The following is a 19,176-nucleotide window of genomic DNA, read 5'->3' as shown; positions in this document are numbered from 1 at the left end:
ATAAAGTGAATACACGTAATTGGGTACAAAACTGATTTTTTTACAACTACCTCAAAGCAAAGTGTTTCTTTTACTCAGAAAACCCAATTTCCAAGGAGAACATGCCACTCACAATATGGCGGAAGTACTGACGTATAATTTCTTCTGACGTTATATTTCCCCGACTTGTAGTTCCCACGAGTTTTTAGCGGTAAGCCGAAAATATGTCTATAAATTAAGCAAATAATAGTACTTTGAGCATAACTATGTGTGCATGTTGTCTACTATAACGCGCTATTCCGCTAAATTAAACATATTAAGTAAGTAAAAGGGTTTCTCGCGTCGTAACTTTTGTGTGATAAAGCTAACTAGCTACGTGGCTAAACCCCATGCTTTGGCAGTGGTGTCAAAGTGCTAGTGTTGCTCCGTGAAATATTTTTACATGCTTTTTTTCAGGAGCTGCTAGTGATGGCTGGCAGCAGGATGAAGTTGGAGTTGTCCAAAGTGGTTCAGGGAAGATGTCGTTTAGGTCAATTGAAGGAGATAGGAAGGATGGGGCAGCACAGTCTGGACATTCCAGGATGTCTTCTGTACACGCACCTTGGCACAGTTCCGCACCTCACCCAGGACACCCTGCACACTCTCAGCAGCCTCCCCACTGTCACTCAGGTCACTCTATCCAACATGTAAGCTGGAACCCACACACACTCTCCATTTCGCATCCCGATTGCTTCCTTAAAGCTGATCATCATCTCTCTTCAGTGCAGAGCACCAAGAAGTGCTGGATGAGTTTAAAGGCGGATTTAAGACGTTTGCAGGTACAAATCACATTTAATTTTGTTTTCATTACTGCCTTTACTAATGGTTATACCATTGGAGGTAATCAGGAAATTAAACTGGGTTTTATTTTTAAAAAAAACAAACAAAAAAACCGGAGAGGAGGGCCAAGAAACTGAATTTATGAGACTGAATTGATTTTATTTAGCTTTCCATGTATATTTTTCCACTTTTGAGTTTTTACATATGTTGACAAAAAACAGTAACAACAGGACATTTTGGTAGGTGTTCAGGGAATAACCCGGAGACTTTCCCACATGTCGGAAGGTATATGCTTTACCCAAAGCACACTTGTGGTTGGGGAGAACACTTTCCTCATCTGGCTTCATGTGATTAATATGCGATATGAAATGTAGTGTGAATTAATTATCCTCATCTGATGCTTGAGATAGGCACCAGCCCCTCACAGTCCTGCAAGGCATAAGCAGAGGCATTTCAATTTATATGTTCTTGTTTACTGCATTTGTCTTGTTGTGGGAAAAACAACTTTGTTCTGATGTAGAAGGATGGAAGGATGGTTCAACTTTATTGAGGCTGTCAAATAACCTTCTACACAAGTCCTTCTCTACCTTGTTAGACCTAATGTAATCAACAATTTCCTCTGTCCTTATGCACCCTTTCCCATTGTGTCCATTTGCCTAACCTGTCTCTCTTTCTTAAACCTTCCTTCCTTCATTCCTTTTTTATTCCTTTCATTCCTCCTTGTGCCCCCTGTTCCATCCTTACTCTCATTCACCTCTGTCTTTCCTTCCACATGTCCTCATTTATGTTGCATGTGTCTTTCCTTCTGTTTGTTCTCTCTACCAACCTTCCATGCCTTCTCCATGTCTCTTTCTTTCTGTCCATCCATCTTTCTTTGCTTGTCCTTATTTCATTCCTTTATTTTGTTGTTCCTTCCTTCATTACTTCCTTGTGTCCTACGTCAATTCATTCTGTTCTTCCTTCCATCTTCCTTCCTTGTATTATAAAAAGACCAAGAAGTGTTAAATTTGTACATATAAAATATGACAAAACCTCATAGAAACCTCATATCTGATGCCTCTAACAAATTATCTGAGTGGAACATTTGCAATCTAATTAACTCTTTTAAGTTTGACTAAAAGTAGTTAATTTCTCATTAATACTTTGCCTTAAATCTGCTAGAAGTGTGACCCTATTTGACGTTGTGGCTCCTCCGTCGCCATGGCGCTGAGCTCAATCCGCACCCTGACATCCACATTTAAAATTAGAAACGTAATCACTGCTTCGTTTAATATAAACTGTCAGGGATTACTTTGGTGTTGTCTCTAAAGCTGCAGAAAGGAAGAGTACTGATTTAATTACTAGAAATAATAATTAGAGCCCTTTTGTTTTCTCACCTTCTGATCTTCTGCTGCAGCTGGCTCTGCTGATAGCTGTACAAGTCGTCACATTAACATGCGCTAATGGAGCACGTCCCTTCGCCAGCTTGCTCCGGGCTCAGCCGCCGCAGGCTGTGGGATTTGAAGTTTGTCCTCATTGAGTTACTTCTATGGTTCTGCTGTTTTTCTTTAGGTCTCCATGATACAGTGTTGTACTGCTCACTCCACGACTCTGCAGCCCACCGCCCGACAGGCCACACCACCAACAAGGTGAGCTGCGTCTCCCGGAAGAGGTTGTATCTCACTGAGGTGCCAAACAGAAACACGTTCGGGCTTTGAATGTAATTATCCACCATTAGACGGTGTCGGTTTGGGGCAGCGGTGGGCGGATAGAGCTGACAGTGGCTAAGTTCATGGCCCTCCAGAGGATGGTGCAGCCAGACTGGTACCAGGCGATGGCAGACGGGGAGACCTGGCAGACCGGCACCTCGCGGAAAAGGGTTCGAAAGTCGGTGGACCGATCTCTCGCTCATTTGGACGAGTGTCTGCTGGTGCATCAGAAATCACAGGTACACAAACACATTCAACTGACGCACGCTATCTTTTGGAGTCAGTCAAGCGCGAAGTTAAAAACATCAGACATGGATTGATTGTTCGGTGGCTGTCGCTTGGCACAGCCTCGCAGCCGAGCTTCTGCTGGAGAAACAGGCAAGATTAGGGTGAATACATTGTCAGCAGATGTGCGAGCCTGCAACACTAAGAGCGACTGATCAGATTCTACTTTTTCCTCCTAATAAATGGAGATTCTCTCCGATCTCCATGTTTACCAAAGCTTTTCCATTTTTGTCTGTTTTAATGTCATTTTTCAAAGTTTTTCCATCTTTATCTTGTTTTTTTTCCTGACTGCCAAGCAAATGTTCCTTGACACAATAAAGTGAGAAATCATGTCGAGCAAAGAGAACTGAGTTACTGCAGGTAATTTTTTATCTTGCGTATACCCAGTGAGCTGTGAGATTGCTGCCAAATTTCCCAAACCCTCCAGTGTGTCTGTTCTCCTCGTGATGTGCAACTGCTTGTTGAGTAATCAAAATCGAAATGGAGTCTGGCAGAGAAAAACCTCTTTATTTTTTCCCCCTTAAGAAGAAAAAAATAATTTTACCTTCAAGTTTTTCATGCATCATGCTCATTGGTTAAAAAACAATTAGTGTTTTTCCTCTTATATTTTCTTTCTCTTCCTCTGTCTCTCTGAATCTCGTCTCAGCGTGTGATCACAAGTGTGTCTTTCTTCTTGTCAGGAGTTGGATGGAGTCAGTGTGTTTGGGGTAGTGGAGGGAGGAGACATCTTGGAAGAGAGGCTGTGCTCGGCCAGGGAGACGGCCAAAAGGCCCGTAGCGGGATTCTGCCTGGATGGCTTCCAGACCGGTGCCATGGATCAGGCCCTGAGGAGCCAGCTCATCGCTGCTGTCACTGAGGAGCTGCCTGAGGACAAACCCAGGTGAAACTCTTGATACCAGGTTCTTATTTCCCCAGGAAATCTTAACAAGTTTTTAGGGTTTAAGTAAAAATAATTGATTGAAAACTGTAAAACTCACCTAAGAAAAAAAAAGAAAGCAACATAAAAACGTGCCCTGAAAAGTGCTGGGGATGATTTTGTGTTGTCTGTATGTAACAACAAACCAACAATTTTCCTATAGTGCCTTAGAGTATTTATGCCCCATGAACTTGAACCAGAAACCTCAATGTGGTTTTATTGAGATTTTATTTGGCAGGCCGACAGAAAGCTAAAGCAAAATAAGTGATTTTCAAAATGTTCACAAATGAAAAGATGCAGAGAGTTTTTTTTGTAGTTAGCTCCCCTGGGATTAATGCTTTGAAAGAACCTACATCCATTGTGTTTACAGATGCAAGCCTTTGGGGGTATGCTAGAGAATAACGTTGTTGGCAATTTTTCTTCTCACAATAGCTCATCCTCAGTCAAGATTTGATTTTGAGTGTTTGTGAGCATAAAGTTTAAAGATTTTCTCAGATTGAGAAATTTAAGTTTGGACTTTTAGATGAGGGATTGAAAAGGTCTGAGATGGGCACAGCCCCTTGCAACCAGAGAAAGTATTGGCATGTGTTATCTTTTTCAGTGTAGTATGTGTTTATGTGTTGTTGCGTTTGTTTTATTCTTGAAAAAAATGGTTTAGTCAAACATAAAAGGATGGCTAAAAATGTTTAGTTAAATAGACATTACAATTTAAGATAACCTCTTAAAAGGATTAGTCCTTTTATTATGTTCTTGACATATTGTTTTATAACTAATTCTGATTTAAATGTTATGTCATTCTTCCTGAGCTGTCTGCTGTCACTGTGTTACCTGGCCGTCATCACATAGTTATTTAATTAATATTTCCTGACAAATCTTCAAAGCCATCACAGAACAGATTGTTTATTACTGAGGTTAAAGCAATCACAGTTAGTTTATTTAAAAAGTCATTTGGTTTTCATCAGATTTAATTTAAGGGAATTTAAAAATGGCTGCATTAAAAAGCACACCACACTTTTCAGATGTTTTTTTTATATTGAAAATAACATATAAATAATGTATAAATAATTTTACTTCCACCCCACAAAGATCTGCTGCCGTGTGTCGATTTTCTATCACAGAAAATCCAAATAAAATTCATTTAGATTTGTGGATTTGATCTGGCAAAATATGGAACGTTTCTTACTTTACCAGATTACAAATCATTTAATACTTAAGTCATTCAAACTCTGGTTTAAAGTTTTGATAGTGACTCTTACATCAAATATCTTTTTTTCACGGAGTTTATTTTTTCTGATTATTTTGTTTAAACTAATAAGGTTTTTCACAATGCGACTCCCAGTTGGCTGATCTCGCCCTGTCAGCTAATCTCCTGCTTTTATCGATTCTAAATGGAACCCGGCGGCTCAGCTTCGGCGTCATCCTGCTCCTTCAGCCTGTCAGGTGTCACAGCTCAGTCTTAAAGCAAACGTATCACATACAGAGCTTGTTCAAAGGTTAATAACATCTTGTGAGTTTTTAAAGAAACAGGTGGCGTGGTTCAGACCAAACAGCAGGATTACAGCATGGAGGCACTCTCATATGGCTTATCTATAATCATTTTGGGGGTGTAGTCGTTGTGGGAATTTGGAGGCGTTTGGATGCACAAGATTTTTCTAATCCAACACCACTGAAAAGGTTTTTTACAAGTTTCAGCAAATTAGATTCAAGACCTTCTTCGAGTCAGTTGTGGTGTAGATTTAAGACATACTTTAATAATGAACAATAATGTACCAAATAATTTAAATTTAACTTAACTTATTTACTGAGCTCTTAAATTATGCTTTTACCCCTCACTTCCTTTTATAACAGAGTTTTAGGTACTGATGATGGATTTCAGCTAGCTATTGAAATTCCAGTTCCTTGTTCAACATACTCTGGCCTACAATGAAGGAACTGACAGTGGAAAAGGGTAACAAGAACATATTGAACACACAATAAATCAGTTTTAGGAACAGAATCCAAAGATAGGGAAGATTAAATGTTTCTGAAATTTGTCCCAGAAGGAAGCTTTTTGATGGAAAAGGCAATGAAGGAATAATTGCAGAATAAGATCTGTTGTGAAAAATCTGGCTGACTTGCAAAACTCCCATCATTACATCACAAAGCAAACCAAAATCACACAGCTGCATCTACATTTCAGCTTTTCAGTGGAAATCCAACTGTAAGCCTCATTCTTGTTGAAATAAATTTAAATATTACACCACAGCTCCTTTCACTTATTTTTTCTAAGATTTTAAGCCTAACATTCAGATATTTATGCAATTTGACTCTCTTTTCTTTATATAAGGAATGATCTTATGATCTTACACCACACCGCATTTCTCCATTGAAATCCACTTTGCTTGAAAGACTGTAGAAGATTCATGCTTTGACATTTGATAAAGTGGAATATTTCTGTGTGGCAGCATCATCTGAAGGATATGTATTCAGTTAGATCCCTATGCAGAGAGTTTATCACCAGCATTCGCATCAAAGTACATCTTGCTATCTGCAGAGGATCGTATTATAACTGTGGTGCTTCAATGTGATGAAAAGGAAGTTGCATTCCTCCACAAAATGATTCCTGCTTGCTGTGCTGTGGCTAATATTTGTTCTGGAGCTGTAGCAAAACTTCACTAACTTTGAAATAACACAAACTAATGTTGATAAAAAGGCTTTATGCGGGTTTTTTTTGTTTTGTTTTGTTTTTTTAATTCTCACATGCATGTAAATGTATTCTGGAACCAGAGATGAAATGACCTGAAATAAACAAAAAAACTTTTTTTTTTTTTTACATTTTTATAGACAACTAAATTTCAACATCATCAAACTATTGAAACAACTAAACAATTAACCAAGAAAGTGGGGGTCTTTGGTTCACTTCTCGTCAAGAATCTCCTGCAGATTCAACCTATTTCTCATAACAATGGGCCCAGCCTGTTTGAAAAGCTTGTCACAATAAGCACAGCTGTGCTTTTCACGATTTATCTCCACATTCTCCATTATCTCTTACTTTCTTTGTCTCTCTTTCCATTTCCATCACCTCAAATGTGATTTAGCGTACTCGCTAGATAGTGTCCAAATGCTCTCCAGCAGAACCTTCGTGGAATCTTAATTTCCATCCTCATTATGGAAGACAAAATCTGTGACCGGCGTCACAGATTTTCACAATTAGTGGCAATCCTGCCTGTTGGAGCGGCACAATAGCTTACGTCTTCGTTGTTTTGCAGTTTCAAATTTGGCACTAAAAAAAAAAGTCACTTGTCTAATAAAAAGTTTTTGAAATTTACTTTACTGCATGCTGTTTCTCCCATTATGCATAGTGGCAAAAATAAATATACTAGATCCTTGTTATAGTTGTATTCACATATCCAGTTATATTTTTCCTCCCCGTTTTGAAGAGAGCATAAACTTGTTACAAAGATGTTAAACTTGAAAAAGTTAAATTGCAAAGTTTTACACCAATTAAAGGTTGTATTTTCCTAGATTTCCTCAGAGTGAGATTATGCCGCTGGAATGAAATGCAAATTTATTCTGAGTCTTTTTTAAACATCCTTACCTAGGCAGGGGTGTCAGTCTGGCATGGTTGGAAGTGAAACGATGGCACAGGTCTTCTTTTTCTGCATTTTTCCAGCTCAAATTTGAACTTCTTCACTGTGTGGGATGTTTCCAAACCTAGAGGCTTTAAAAAGTGGCAGCATTTGGCTTTAATTATGAATTGCTAAGGGATTCTAACTTTCAAATGTATGTTCTCAAACACAGAAAAGTGTTTTGTTTTTTTTTTCTACATATGCCACTCTTAAAAGTACTCTCTTGTTTCTCCAACGATTTGCATCGCCTTAAGCATTCATAGATGCTGGAAATTGCCTGAGTTTGACCCGGCTGCTGCAGAAGGCCCAGAATATTGGCTGATCCAGCCAGAGGCTACGTGCTGTTAGTTTGTTGATGGACTGTCATCGCGCCTCTCTCTCGGTAGCCTTTGCTTTGGACAAACCTCCTTTAATCCTTCACTCCGCAAGGTCATAGAGCTGCGCCGACAGATGCAAATGTGCAACCATAAATCAGCCATGAGTCAGCAAACCACAGCTACCAGATGGATGTTGTGATAAAAAAGAAACTTTGACATGATGATCATTTTACTAGCTGCCTTTTGTTTAAAAAAAAAAAACAACAAAAAAAAAAACCAGATTCTTTTGAAGATATTCAAATAGACTGCTGTGCCTTTCGACGACACGAGGACAAAACTTTGTTTGGAAACAGTTGTGTTCTGGACCAAATTAGCATGTTGGAAACTTCCCTGCCTCTGAAGAAGTCGGTTTCACGTGAGCTCTGGAAGTCGTGGAGGAGTTGTGCTTGCTGCTAGAGGCCCTGAGCGTTGCGGCAGAGCTGCGAGCAACAATAATCTGTCACCAGGGGCTCCCTGAGAGCTCTGCTTCATTGGCTGATCTGGAACACCATGGGGCATCCCCCCTGCTGGTTCTTCATGCTGGAGGCAGGTGCAGCTTCCAGCCAGAAAGTGGAGTGGAGTCATTATCGGATGCTAAATTGGGCTTGACCTTGATGCCTGCAAGGCAGAGAGTGAGAGGCAGCCGGTTTTACGGAGAGCTCAAAACACACAAGAGGAGCGCAGGCTGATGTGGTGAAAGGAATCCTGCAGATGTTTGTGGCACGTCACTCGCCTTTGTTTCTCAGACGTGTTGCATTAATGTTTTAACACTTGCTGCTGTTTTTGTGTCTCCGTGTTTGTGGTCTCTGTGTTTGCATGTGACTCAGGTTGCTGCAGGGCGTGGGGCGACCCGACGAGGTGCTGGCGTGCGTCGAAGCAGGCGTAGACCTTTTCGAGGGCTTCTTCCCTTTCCAGGCGACGGAGCGGGGCTGCGCTCTCTGCTTCCGCTTCGACGTCACACCGGACCCGGAGAGCGCAGGTAGAGCCCGCCTGACAGGTGTGGTGAAAATCTGTCAAACTTTAACTCTGCGACAGACTCAAAGTTTTATCTCTTTGTTTTGCAGACTTCCTCTATTTATTACCCTTGATTAATTCCTATTAGTAAAAAAAAAAAAAAAAAAAAAAACTTTTTAGATGTTTATTCACTTCAGTAATGCACCATGATCATCTTTGTCAGTGGAGATCAAGAAACATGTTGTGTGTAAAATAGATCTTTTCCACATTTTGTCACCTTGACAAACTTAAGTGTGTTTTATTGAATTTTATGGCGTAAGCCAACACTAAGTAGCATATTATCCTAACGTAGAAGGATGTTTTCACAACTTCTTACAAATAAAAATAAGAATGCTTTATGTGTATGAGGTCAGCCCATGTAGTCTTTACTTTTTTTTTTTTTTAGCTGGAAAGCCCTACAAGCTGAAAATCTAGAGTCTGAAATATTCATCCTTTCACTGGTGAGAATTTGTTTCAAGCTGCATAAGTATCTGTGAGGGAGCTTCTGCGAATGATAATTTAAAAGTTCTAATTTTAACCTGGACTTTAAGTAGACCATTTTAACACATTAATATGTGTCAAACTAAACCCTTACTGTAGCTCTGGTTGTATGTTTGGGATTATTGTCCTGCTGGAAGGTTAAACCTTCACTCCAGCCTTCAACAGTTTTATTTTTACAAAGTCATTTTTATTTTTAATTTTTAAATTAGGTGGAGGACGAAGGACACCTGTGTTCCTTCGTTTTGCAATGCGCCTCTTACTTACTACTTAGATTGTCCTTTGCAGTTAGCTGTGGTGGATTTTTATTAGGAACTGAAAACAAACGGACTATATAATTTTAAAATTTTTGTGAGTAAAAGTTGTCAAAGCTATATATTTTTTCCTTCTTCATAATAATAATTCAAAACTTTTTGTGTTACAAAATGGAAAAGAATGCACACTTTTGAGTGTTTAGTGTATGATTTTCATCTAATTTCCATTAACCTCTGTTGTAAAAGTCTCGTTTCATCCCCTGCAGGACTCAGATTTCCCACACAGCTGCTGTCTTGTACTCATTAAGCAGCGCACTGTAAATGCCACTCACTTTAAGATGTTTTCAAACTCTGCTGCATTTATAGTTTTTATTTTTTTATTTTCTTAGTTGTTCTTTTCTATATGCTAATGATCTTTTTCAGGTTAAAAACACCTTGCCCAAAGCAAAAAGGTGACACTTTTTTTTAATGAAACTAGGATCGGGAAAGTGAGACTGCTGGAAAGATGCAAAAATGCTGGCATTTGATGTCAGCAGCTTGTGATAGTATGTGCCTGGAGCAAACTGAGGTCATTGAAAAGTTTGAACTTTTCCCCATTTCTCTGATTACAATGACTCTTTAATGGAATTTGGATGTCATGGGAAATTTAATTCCTCCTGCATAAAATAAAATGGTTTATTTAGCTTTAATTTAATTCATAAAAGACATGCAAATGGAGAGCCGAGATGAGATTGCAGTAAGGAAATATGCTAATATACAAGGAAATATTGGTGATGTTGGCACATTTAAAAGCACAGTAATCAGCTTTGATGTTTTTAATTGCACAAAGTTGCACTGAGCTGATAAAACTAAACTCATGATGGATTCATGAACCTAGCAGGGTTTCTTTAATTTCCATAGGAGGAGCCTCTGGTGTTTAATAAAAAAAAAAAGCAGAGGGTGAACACTCTTGGTTCTTACGGAAATGCAAAGAAACATTCTTCTCACGCCTCTGAGCAGGGAATTACACCATGTTCAATTAGACCTAAGTGGTTTAGTTTAAAGGCCCTGCAGAGGGTTGTCGGTACACAAACAGCCCCTCATTTAGTCTCAGTCTGGTGAAGAGCACAGCCTCATCCGACAGCCGTTTTTCCTCCTGATGAGTGGATTTAGTGATCAGATCCACATAATGGCCCTAAAATTATGCATGCACAGCAGTGTGTGGAAATCAGTGTTAGATTAGTTAACTCAGTGGATAATGGGGAGATAGAGCAGGTGGGGAGAAAAAAAAAATCAATAATATATCTCCTGAACGACTTCAAGCGAGGTAACAATTAGGCGCGACCCTGTCACAGTGATTGTTGTCCTTGTTGAGGAAGTGAAGAAGTGGAGCAGAAGGAGCCGTGCTTGAAGAGCTGCGCTGAACTGGTCTGACTCTCGACTTTGTGGTTAATTAAAAAGTTGCGTTAAACTCCCCTGACAGAGTTTGGCATGTAGTGTCAAAAAGAGAGTAATCGATTCTGTACACGGTGCATAATGGAGTTCAGTTGAGGTGAGAGTGGTAATAGTGTCGACTCCAAGGAGAAACTGTGACTCCCCTCCCTCAGCCAATTATGACGCCGCCTGGGAAGGGGTGAATACGTGCTCACCCTCCTGCCAGGATCCTCCTGACACGTCCAATCTTTTACTCGTTTACCCCTTGCTTCCTTTTCGACCCTCTTCTGGTTTTCATGGGTTATTCTCAATTTTCCGAACTTCCTCTTTTATTGTCTATCTTTTTTTCTTTCTTGCACTCACAAAAAAAAAAAAATTGTAAAACGTTCCTAGACGACAACATTGACCATGTTCAAGTGGTTCTACTGAATCTTCTGTCCACCTGCCTGCCTGTCAGCCAGTGGCTACAGCTGCTTATCTTTTATTGATAAAAAACACAAATCCAAGCAAATGTCCAGTGAAATATATTGTGTCCACTTTTTATTAGTTAGCTTCTGTTGAATGAACTAACTCTAACTTTTGTTTATCATTACGCATATAGTCATTGTTGCAACTAATTGTTGCTGAACCTCTCTGATCATTCTCCAGCCTTGTTGTGCAAACTTTGCGATTAATGCTTTGTGTCGTCATCCGAGATGTTGTGATGTTGATTCCGAAACGGTAATCTCCGTAAAGTTTGCACAACAAAGCTGAAAAATTATTAGTGAGCTCCTTCAGCTGCACTATACCTGTTTTGTTTGTTAGAAGATGCACGGAGTTCCTTGATTTTTATTGGTCTAAATGTTTTCATTGAGCAAAAGTCAAGAGAGAAAGTTAAAAACTAACGTATTTGTATAGGACTAAGTAGGAAAGCAGCAGTCAGGCGAAGCCAATTAAATCACCCCATGAAAGCCACTTAGGGAAACATTTGTTGCTGTGTATCAATCTCTGAAGGATTGTAAGGCCAGGTCTAGACATCCTGTCCTTGTTCTGCAACAAGAATGAATATTCAAAAGAGGAAGACATTTAAGACTTTTTTTTTTACTTTTACAAACTTCCCAGGAGTGTCTGTCCCTACAGATTCAGCCAAAGGTCAGATCATGCAGTGCTCAGAGAAATTATTAAAAAAAGATAGAGCTGTATTAGAGCTACAGTGGCTCTCGAAAGTTTACACAGCCCTGTTAAAATGTCAGATTTGTTTTAATGCAAAAATGTATAATTTATCCTGAACATAAAAAAAAGTATTTGAGAAGAAAGAAGATAAAAAATCTGCTACAACCTGTTAAGTTTGCAAACCCTCACAACTTCAGGTGTTCAAGCGCGCACTTATTCAGTTTCTGTATCCAGTTCCAAAATTAGTTTTATTTGAAAATGCTTCCTTAATTTCAAACTTTTACAATCAATTTTTTGGGAAAAATAAAATTAATCTATTTAAGAAGAAAAAAACCTAATGGATAACTTAACATTTGCAGTTTTTGGCCCAAATGCAAACATTTAAATTGAATGTATTTAGTTACAATTACAGTTCCTGACTCTGTTTTAAATGCTTCTTTGACATGATTAGGTAAAATTTGCTTATGACAGTGACAGGTGTTTCATTTAGTGCAGAATCGGTGTATAAACTTCTGCCAAGCGCGCAGTATCTGCTGGGGACTCTCCAGATGGTTCTGTGCTACAAAGCAGCTGGCTTGTTGGGTCAGCTGTCTGCTGGACATCTGCGAGCTTTGACACTCACCGTCTCTAAACCAACAACCGGAAGACTTGGCGTGACAGCACTGCAGCTTAAAACGGCAACCTTGGTTTATTTTCTGCAGATAGCGTCACACTTCACCCTTGATGGGATGCTACAAATACAAATTTAACTGAACAAGAAGTCGGTTGTCATTAAAGGTATGATAAAGACAAAGTATTCAAATTTGTGAGAGAAAGTGTAGCTCCTATCTCTTTGTTTCCAAGTGTTTACTTCTTATTATGTTTCATAGCCAGCTTAATCGTAGAGGATGGATGGAAAGATGATGCTCACTTCTCGGTTTTCTGGCACAAAGCAAAAAACCCCCCCCCAAAAATAAGTCGTCTTTATTTGATTTCAAGTCTTCAGACTCGTCATGTTCCCCCCGTTGGTTTCTGAATCTGCTGCTGTTCTCCATATTTGTAATGCATGACTTATCCTCAGCACAGGTGACATCTCCCTGCTTTGCATTTTGCTATCGTTGCTTGAGTTTTGTTCTCATGGTTATTACCTCACCAGCTGTATTTCGCAGACAGACCCAATTATATGATTTTTTTTTTGTTTGTTTAACCTTTTTTGCTTATTTCATGTTCAACTTGAATCCATTTTGCAGCTGTATTGACTGTAGATTTCAGTTTGTAATCCTGTGCTTAACTTTTCCTCATTCTTCCTTTGTCTCACCATCCCTCGAGCTCTTCTTCAGTCCGTCTCACTCAGTTGGAGTAAACCCAAAGGGAGAACCTATCTGCATAAAGCAAAGTTTAGTATGCACAACATAACCAGTTAGCATTTCTAATGTGGAGAGGGGAGAAAATAAAAGGCTCAGCGTGGCCTCACTGTAGGTCAGAGCGTAATTGGCATTTATTTAGGCTGGTGGTTGTGTGCATAGGGAATTATTTTCTGCCACAGGGTAAGATTATAGCTTGAATGGCTTCTGTTGGAATTAATAAGGTGCATGTGTGTTTTGGCAGTGGCTGATGAAGAGCATCACGCAGCGGGGGAGATGCAGCCGAACGGAGATCTTAATTGTGACGATCAAACACACATGACGCGCTTCGAGATGGATCTCAAAGACAAAAGGTTTGTAGAGGGATTTGCGAGAACCCCACAGGGTTTCACACACTCTCCGCTTTGATGTGTTTGATCTACATTTACGCTCATTGCTTGTAAAATTCGACTCGGCTCGAGCTTTCGATGAACTTCTGTCCAGGCACCAGGACGACTTCAGGCCCCTGGTGGAAGGGTGTGGCTGCTACTGCTGCAGGAACCACCAGAGGGCGTACGTGCACCACCTGCTGGTGACCAATGAGCTGCTGGCTGGAGTCCTCCTCATGATGCACAACACAAGCCACTACCACAGCTTCTTCAGGGCAGTCAGAGAAGCTTTGGCCAATGACAAAATGGACCTCCTGAGGAGGCGTGTGCTTGGGACACTAACGGAGTAAAGTGGATGACTCAGAGGGACGGGGAGGGGACAAGGCAGAAAATGTTTCTCTAAAACTGGCACAACGCCGGTTGCAGTAATGCTGCACAGACCTTCAGACGACTTATGTTTGGTAAACCCAGATCTCTGAAAAATAAAGGAGGAAAGGAGCAGATAAATATTGAGAATTCTGTTTGTGTGTTCGGTTCATCTCAAGTTCGCAGTGGAGGTTTATAAACTGCTGGCAATGACTAAAATAACAAAAACAAGAATGCATGACCAAATATTTTGGGTATTTAGCAATTAAGATAATTCAGAGGCGTTCTGAGTTTGATGATTTCCACTACCTAGAGGAGATGCGCGGTGACGAAGGTAGCTTTCAGCGCAACTTTAATCTCCTTAAGGCCAAGTTTGACAACCTGCTGACCGTATCGGTGCCTGCATCTCTTGACAGTGCTCCAACTGCAGGCTGCATAGTGGAGTCTCTCCGACTGGTTGACATTCCACCGGACACAAGCCGAACGCTCGAAATCTGAAAACGCGCAGTGTCAGATGTGCAAAACGCGTTTGGTCTGATTGCAGCATTAAAATTCCACCCACTGTTGATGAAAGAAGAAAGTCACTGTGGCCCATGATACTTCAACGAGGGCCAGTACCCCCTCTGGCACCCTCCATGCCACAGGATGATGGTTACTTTAACACACGCCGACAATCTAGAGAATTTGCTTGGAGTTGGAGCTGAATAATTGGGTCAAGAGGATGTTGGTGGGAATCCTTGCATTGGCCTGACTACTGGTGGATACGACTGTCGAGTGGACTCACTTACACAGCAGCACATATTAGAAGAAGAAATCAGGGTAATGTATTACTCAGTCTGAACAGTCCATATTGATATGTTAAGTCAAACGGTGTGTTACTAAAGTGCTTTAGGACCGTCCACTCCACTCACCCTGCTAACAGGAGCTGCGAGTTGACAGCTCCACCCTTCATGCTGCTGACAAAGGATAAAGATCAGATACAGATACGGGTTTGTGCTGCCTCCCGTGCAGTGATGGAGCACGGCTCATTGTGAAGGTGAGGGGGTATAATTGACTGCCAGAGCATCCAGATGCCTGTGGGAGGGGGACAGGGGACGGATGTAGTAAGACGAGAGAGTGACAGATTTATGAGGATTTTTTATTTATTTTTTCCCCACGCTGCACTGTGAGTTTCCCAAACTGCAGCAAGCGTTACAAAGAAGTAGGCTGGGGGATTTGCTGTCATTAAGTAGGTGGGATCTGAGTGTAAGTGCCTGAGTAATAAAAGCACAGAATTGGCCAGGAAGGATAAGGGGAAAAAAAAAGTATTAGTCTTTGGGAAGCAGGGTAAAATCTAAAACAAGCAGTGACCTCTAGACTGTTTATTTTAACGTCTTGTGGGATACAAGCAGACTGAAGGTATTGCAAGGAAGGTTATGAAGGGCAATCCGCCATATTAGTCTGTAAAAATAGAAGCGATTGAATCTCACCCTTCCTCACCAGGAAAGCTGCTGCGGATTCTTCACCCTGAAACATTTCCAGATGAAGTTTTCACCCGTAAAAAGAACGCCAGCGCGTGTGGCAAACTGGAACGGAGGTCTGCAAAGCTGATCCACACTTTGTGGTTTCATCCGGTCGTAGCACTGATGTGGACTTTTAGGGAGACATTACTGCTGACCGGTGATTGACTTTGCTCCTCAGGGTCTGAACTCCTCCCAGTTTGTTTACATGGATTTATTGAGCTTGTGGTTGTCTGTTGTACAGTACAGTTTATTGCAAGTTGAATGTATTGAACTTGCAATGCATCAGCCGATAAAGGAGGTTAAGACAGTGTCAGTTTAAAACTTACATGAGAAAAAAGGTCGAATATATTCTTCCATTGTTTATAGTTTGAGTGTTGGTGGCTATGTTAGACATGTAGTTGTTAAAGAGAGCGCATCCTTTGGTAATGGCTATTAATGGCCAAATGTTATAAACTCCTTTACTAATGAGGTAACCATTTTAATAAAACTTCCACGGTCCAACAGTGAGCAGCCTTGGGCTCGTTTAGGCATCCATGGAAATGCAAATAATTAATGCAATGAAAGCTGCTGAATATTGTAGAAAGATTTTAAAGTGGTTTAGAAAAGTCAGTTGAGTTCCAGGAGACAAGAGGCATTTCTGAACTCCTAACAGAATTGCTAAAAAAAAAAAAAAAAAAAAAAAGAAAGACAAATCAAAACCATGTTTGACTACAGAGAGACTTCCAGCCTTAAAACACAATTTCCTCCTCTGAACTATGAAAGTCTTGAGGGTATGTAAAGATAAAAGTCGACTATAATCACTGCTCAGTGTCGCATCACTATGAAACCGGCGCTGGTTGAATTACGGGTCCTGTGACGGCTCATTGCTGACCCCATTGGTTTGCTCGAATGTACCATTATTTGTCACATTTAAAAAAAAATCCTTAACGTTTCACATTTGAAAACCACTGTGAACTTTTTTTTGCAGTGACCTAAGAGAAAATGCATGTTGCCAGAAAGCAGAATATTTTCTGAACTCAATCTGAGCAGCTGACCTTGTATTGCTGTAAATCTGTAGACACCAGCATCACCGGGCCTTTTTACAGTGTCACATTCCTCAGTATTGATTAGCTGCGTCCCAGTAAAAATCCCACACTGGAGTTGTAGAAGCTGCCAGTGTGAGGAAAATAAAAAATGATGATAGGGGAAACATATAGATGTTTTCTCCCAGAAGAAGCTTGTGGGGTGGTCGACTATTGAGTTCAACATTAGGAGTTTGAGACTAAAAGATGAAAACATTAAGTGTAATTTAAATTTTTTGTGGCTGTACTAAGTAAAAAACATGGCAGAGATGCTCATAGATTAGCTATTTATTCTGAGCATTTTTCTGTAGAATCCATTTCTAATGACTTTTTACATCTAGAAACTTATTTATTTTTTTGCCCATTCTCTCTTGCAAAATAGCTGAAGATCTGGCAGGTTGGATGCAGAGTTTCAGGAAACATGTTCAGTTTTTGCCACAGCTTTTCAATTGGACTAATGTAAGATATTTTCTGCTAGGCCCGCCCTGTATTTAGCCTCTTTCCAACAACTTTGACCAGCTTTTTGATACTTGCTAAAGGAAAGCATGATACTGCCACCACCGTGTTTTCCAGAGGGGATTGTGTGCTCCCAATTCTTTCTGTTCACTGATGTTTTCTAACACAACATCTGCACAGAACAGCTGGATTTATACTGAGAGTTATCACAAACAGCCAAATAGGTAAGTTCTGACGGCAATTGGCTGAAACTAATGTTTTTCCATAAGTTTTGTAGAAAGAGGGCTGAATAATAATCATACCAGTTTTTGCAGATTTTTATTAATGGGTAAAATCTATAAGCTTCTTCCCCATTCAGTGCTGCTTTGTGATGTGGTCACCACTCGAAAACCGAAGATAACATACCAGAAGGTTCTAATACGACAAAATAAGTATTTTACATATTAAAATTACTTACTTTCCAGGCTATGTTTCTACATTTTTTAGCATGTAAGTTCTATAACGTTTAGAAACAACAATATTCCTTGTAAGATCCTGTGGTTTAAATTTGCTCAAGTTGGCTTCTCATCCAGTGAATTGGGAGATGGCTACTTGGTCGTCTTCTCTCCGGAAACACGTATATATCTTGCAGAATCAGAAAATGGTTGCAGCTGTAAAATGTCATAGAAAGTGCTGAGATGGCTGAGGTACAGAGCTGAGCAAAACAGACTCCTTTACAAAAACAAATAAATAAATAAATAAAATTAAATATTGTGTTGGAATGTTAATTGCCTCAGGTTTTATACTTATTTCCCATGTAGCTGCAGAGTTTCTCCTTTGCTCCCCAAAATATGCAGTAATGTTTCTAATTTAAGGCCAAACACATGATTTCGTTTATATGAATTGGAAGTATTTTTTCCAACTTTATCCAGCTGCAGTTTCAGCTTTAGCAGCAGCTCTAGGGCATAGCAATAACAGTGGGCTTAGAATGGGGAATTTATGTAACATACTGCAATGGATTTCATGTTTTAGCCTCACAGCAGGCCATGATAACAGAAAGAAAGAAACAGAAATGGGGGTTTGTGTGTGTGGCTGTGCTGCAGCGTGCATCATAACTAGCCCCTGGTTCTGAGCAAAGTCTAAAATCTTTTGTACAGTTGTGTTACTAGTGAAACCTATAGCTCACATCTTTAGTAATCGCTTAATTTGATTATTAGAATGTGTTTTTGCGTGGTTTGCTATTTATAAATATCAGTTTACAGTTAGAAAGTTTCCTTGGGAAAATCCACCACTTACGCCTACTTACCATTGAGGTTTTATGTCACATTGCAAACCGCGTACTTGGATGTATTTTATTGGGTTTTTATGAGATAAACCAACAGAAAACAGCAAATAATTGTAAAATCAAGTAAAAAGTAGATATGGTTTTTATTTATTTACTTTATTAGAAAACAAGAAGAGCAGCCTGCATTTGTATCCAAGTCCCTTTTCCCTGAATAAGACCAATACATTTGTTACCTTCAGAAGTAACCAGATCATTTAATAGTCCATCTGTTTGCAGCCTCAGTATAAATTCAGATGTCGAAGAGGTTCGTCAGTGAACGGCAGCGAACATCCAGGATCACGAAGACTAAGAAATAACAGCAGACAGATCGGGAAGAAAGTTGTGGAGAGGTTTAGAGCAGGTTTATAAAACAACACCACTGTTCAGTCAACCATCTTCAAGTGAAAAAAATGTCCGAGCTAAAACATTTGGGACATTGAAAAGATGAATTGAAAAACTGGAGAAAAGAGCGTATCAATCAGAAAAGCAGGCCTGAAGCCCATGGTGATTAACGAGAAGTTGCAGCGATGTACAGCTCAGGAAGCCTAAAGAACAGCAACTAATCATGCACTTCTTAAATCTGGCCTCACTATGGAGTTTCAATGTGAACAAGTGAGGAAAAGTACAAGGGGAACAAAAGTTTCTGATTGGATAACATAATTTATTCCTTTTTTTTGGTAAAAAAAAATTTTTGTGGCATAACTTTAAAGTGGCAGGGAAATATTGCCGGAGCTCTCTGCTGTTTTGACGTCACTGTATCACTATTAGTTCTTTTTCCAACAGCAGTCCTCTCAAATAATGAGCTTTCTTTGTTGG

General features: G+C 39.9%; 1 protein-coding gene across 2 annotated transcripts; it reads left to right on the top strand.

Annotated features, from left to right (window-relative positions):
- The first annotated feature begins 97 nt into the window (after positions 1-97).
- On the top strand, positions 98-14,179 carry qtrt2 (queuine tRNA-ribosyltransferase accessory subunit 2). Of its 2 annotated transcripts, none has more exons than XM_088001361.1 (9): positions 98-190; positions 436-665; positions 742-797; positions 2,350-2,426; positions 2,516-2,725; positions 3,452-3,651; positions 8,479-8,630; positions 13,549-13,657; positions 13,788-14,179. In XM_088001361.1, exons 2-9 carry the CDS (start codon positions 448-450, stop codon positions 14,020-14,022), a joined length of 1,257 nt encoding a protein of 418 aa, XP_087857487.1. In that variant the 5' UTR covers positions 98-190; positions 436-447; the 3' UTR covers positions 14,023-14,179. The 2 variants fall into 2 exon arrangements, with proteins under 2 accessions (XP_087857487.1, XP_014831085.2); XM_014975599.2 differs by having other exon boundaries at positions 8,479-8,648.
- Positions 14,180-19,176: the final 4,997 nt, after the last annotated feature.

Source organism: Poecilia mexicana, unplaced genomic scaffold, assembly GCF_051168715.1.
Source record: "Poecilia mexicana isolate PSO_F unplaced genomic scaffold, ASM5116871v1 scaffold_20, whole genome shotgun sequence".
Taxonomy (NCBI): Eukaryota; Metazoa; Chordata; class Actinopteri; order Cyprinodontiformes; family Poeciliidae; genus Poecilia; species Poecilia mexicana.
This window is presented reverse-complemented; position numbering and strand designations above follow the sequence as displayed.

Bases quoted from the DNA above. Each gene is read 5' to 3' on its own strand.
- qtrt2 (XM_014975599.2), top strand. From the start codon at position 448: ATGGCTGGCAGCAGGATGAAGTTGGAGTTGTCCAAAGTGGTTCAGGGA. The intron at 2,427-2,515 runs GTGAGCTGCGTC...ATCCACCATTAG, and splicing joins CAGGCCACACCACCAACAAG to ACGGTGTCGGTTTGGGGCAG. The intron at 8,649-13,548 runs GTGTGGTGAAAA...GTGTTTTGGCAG, and splicing joins AGGTAGAGCCCGCCTGACAG to TGGCTGATGAAGAGCATCAC.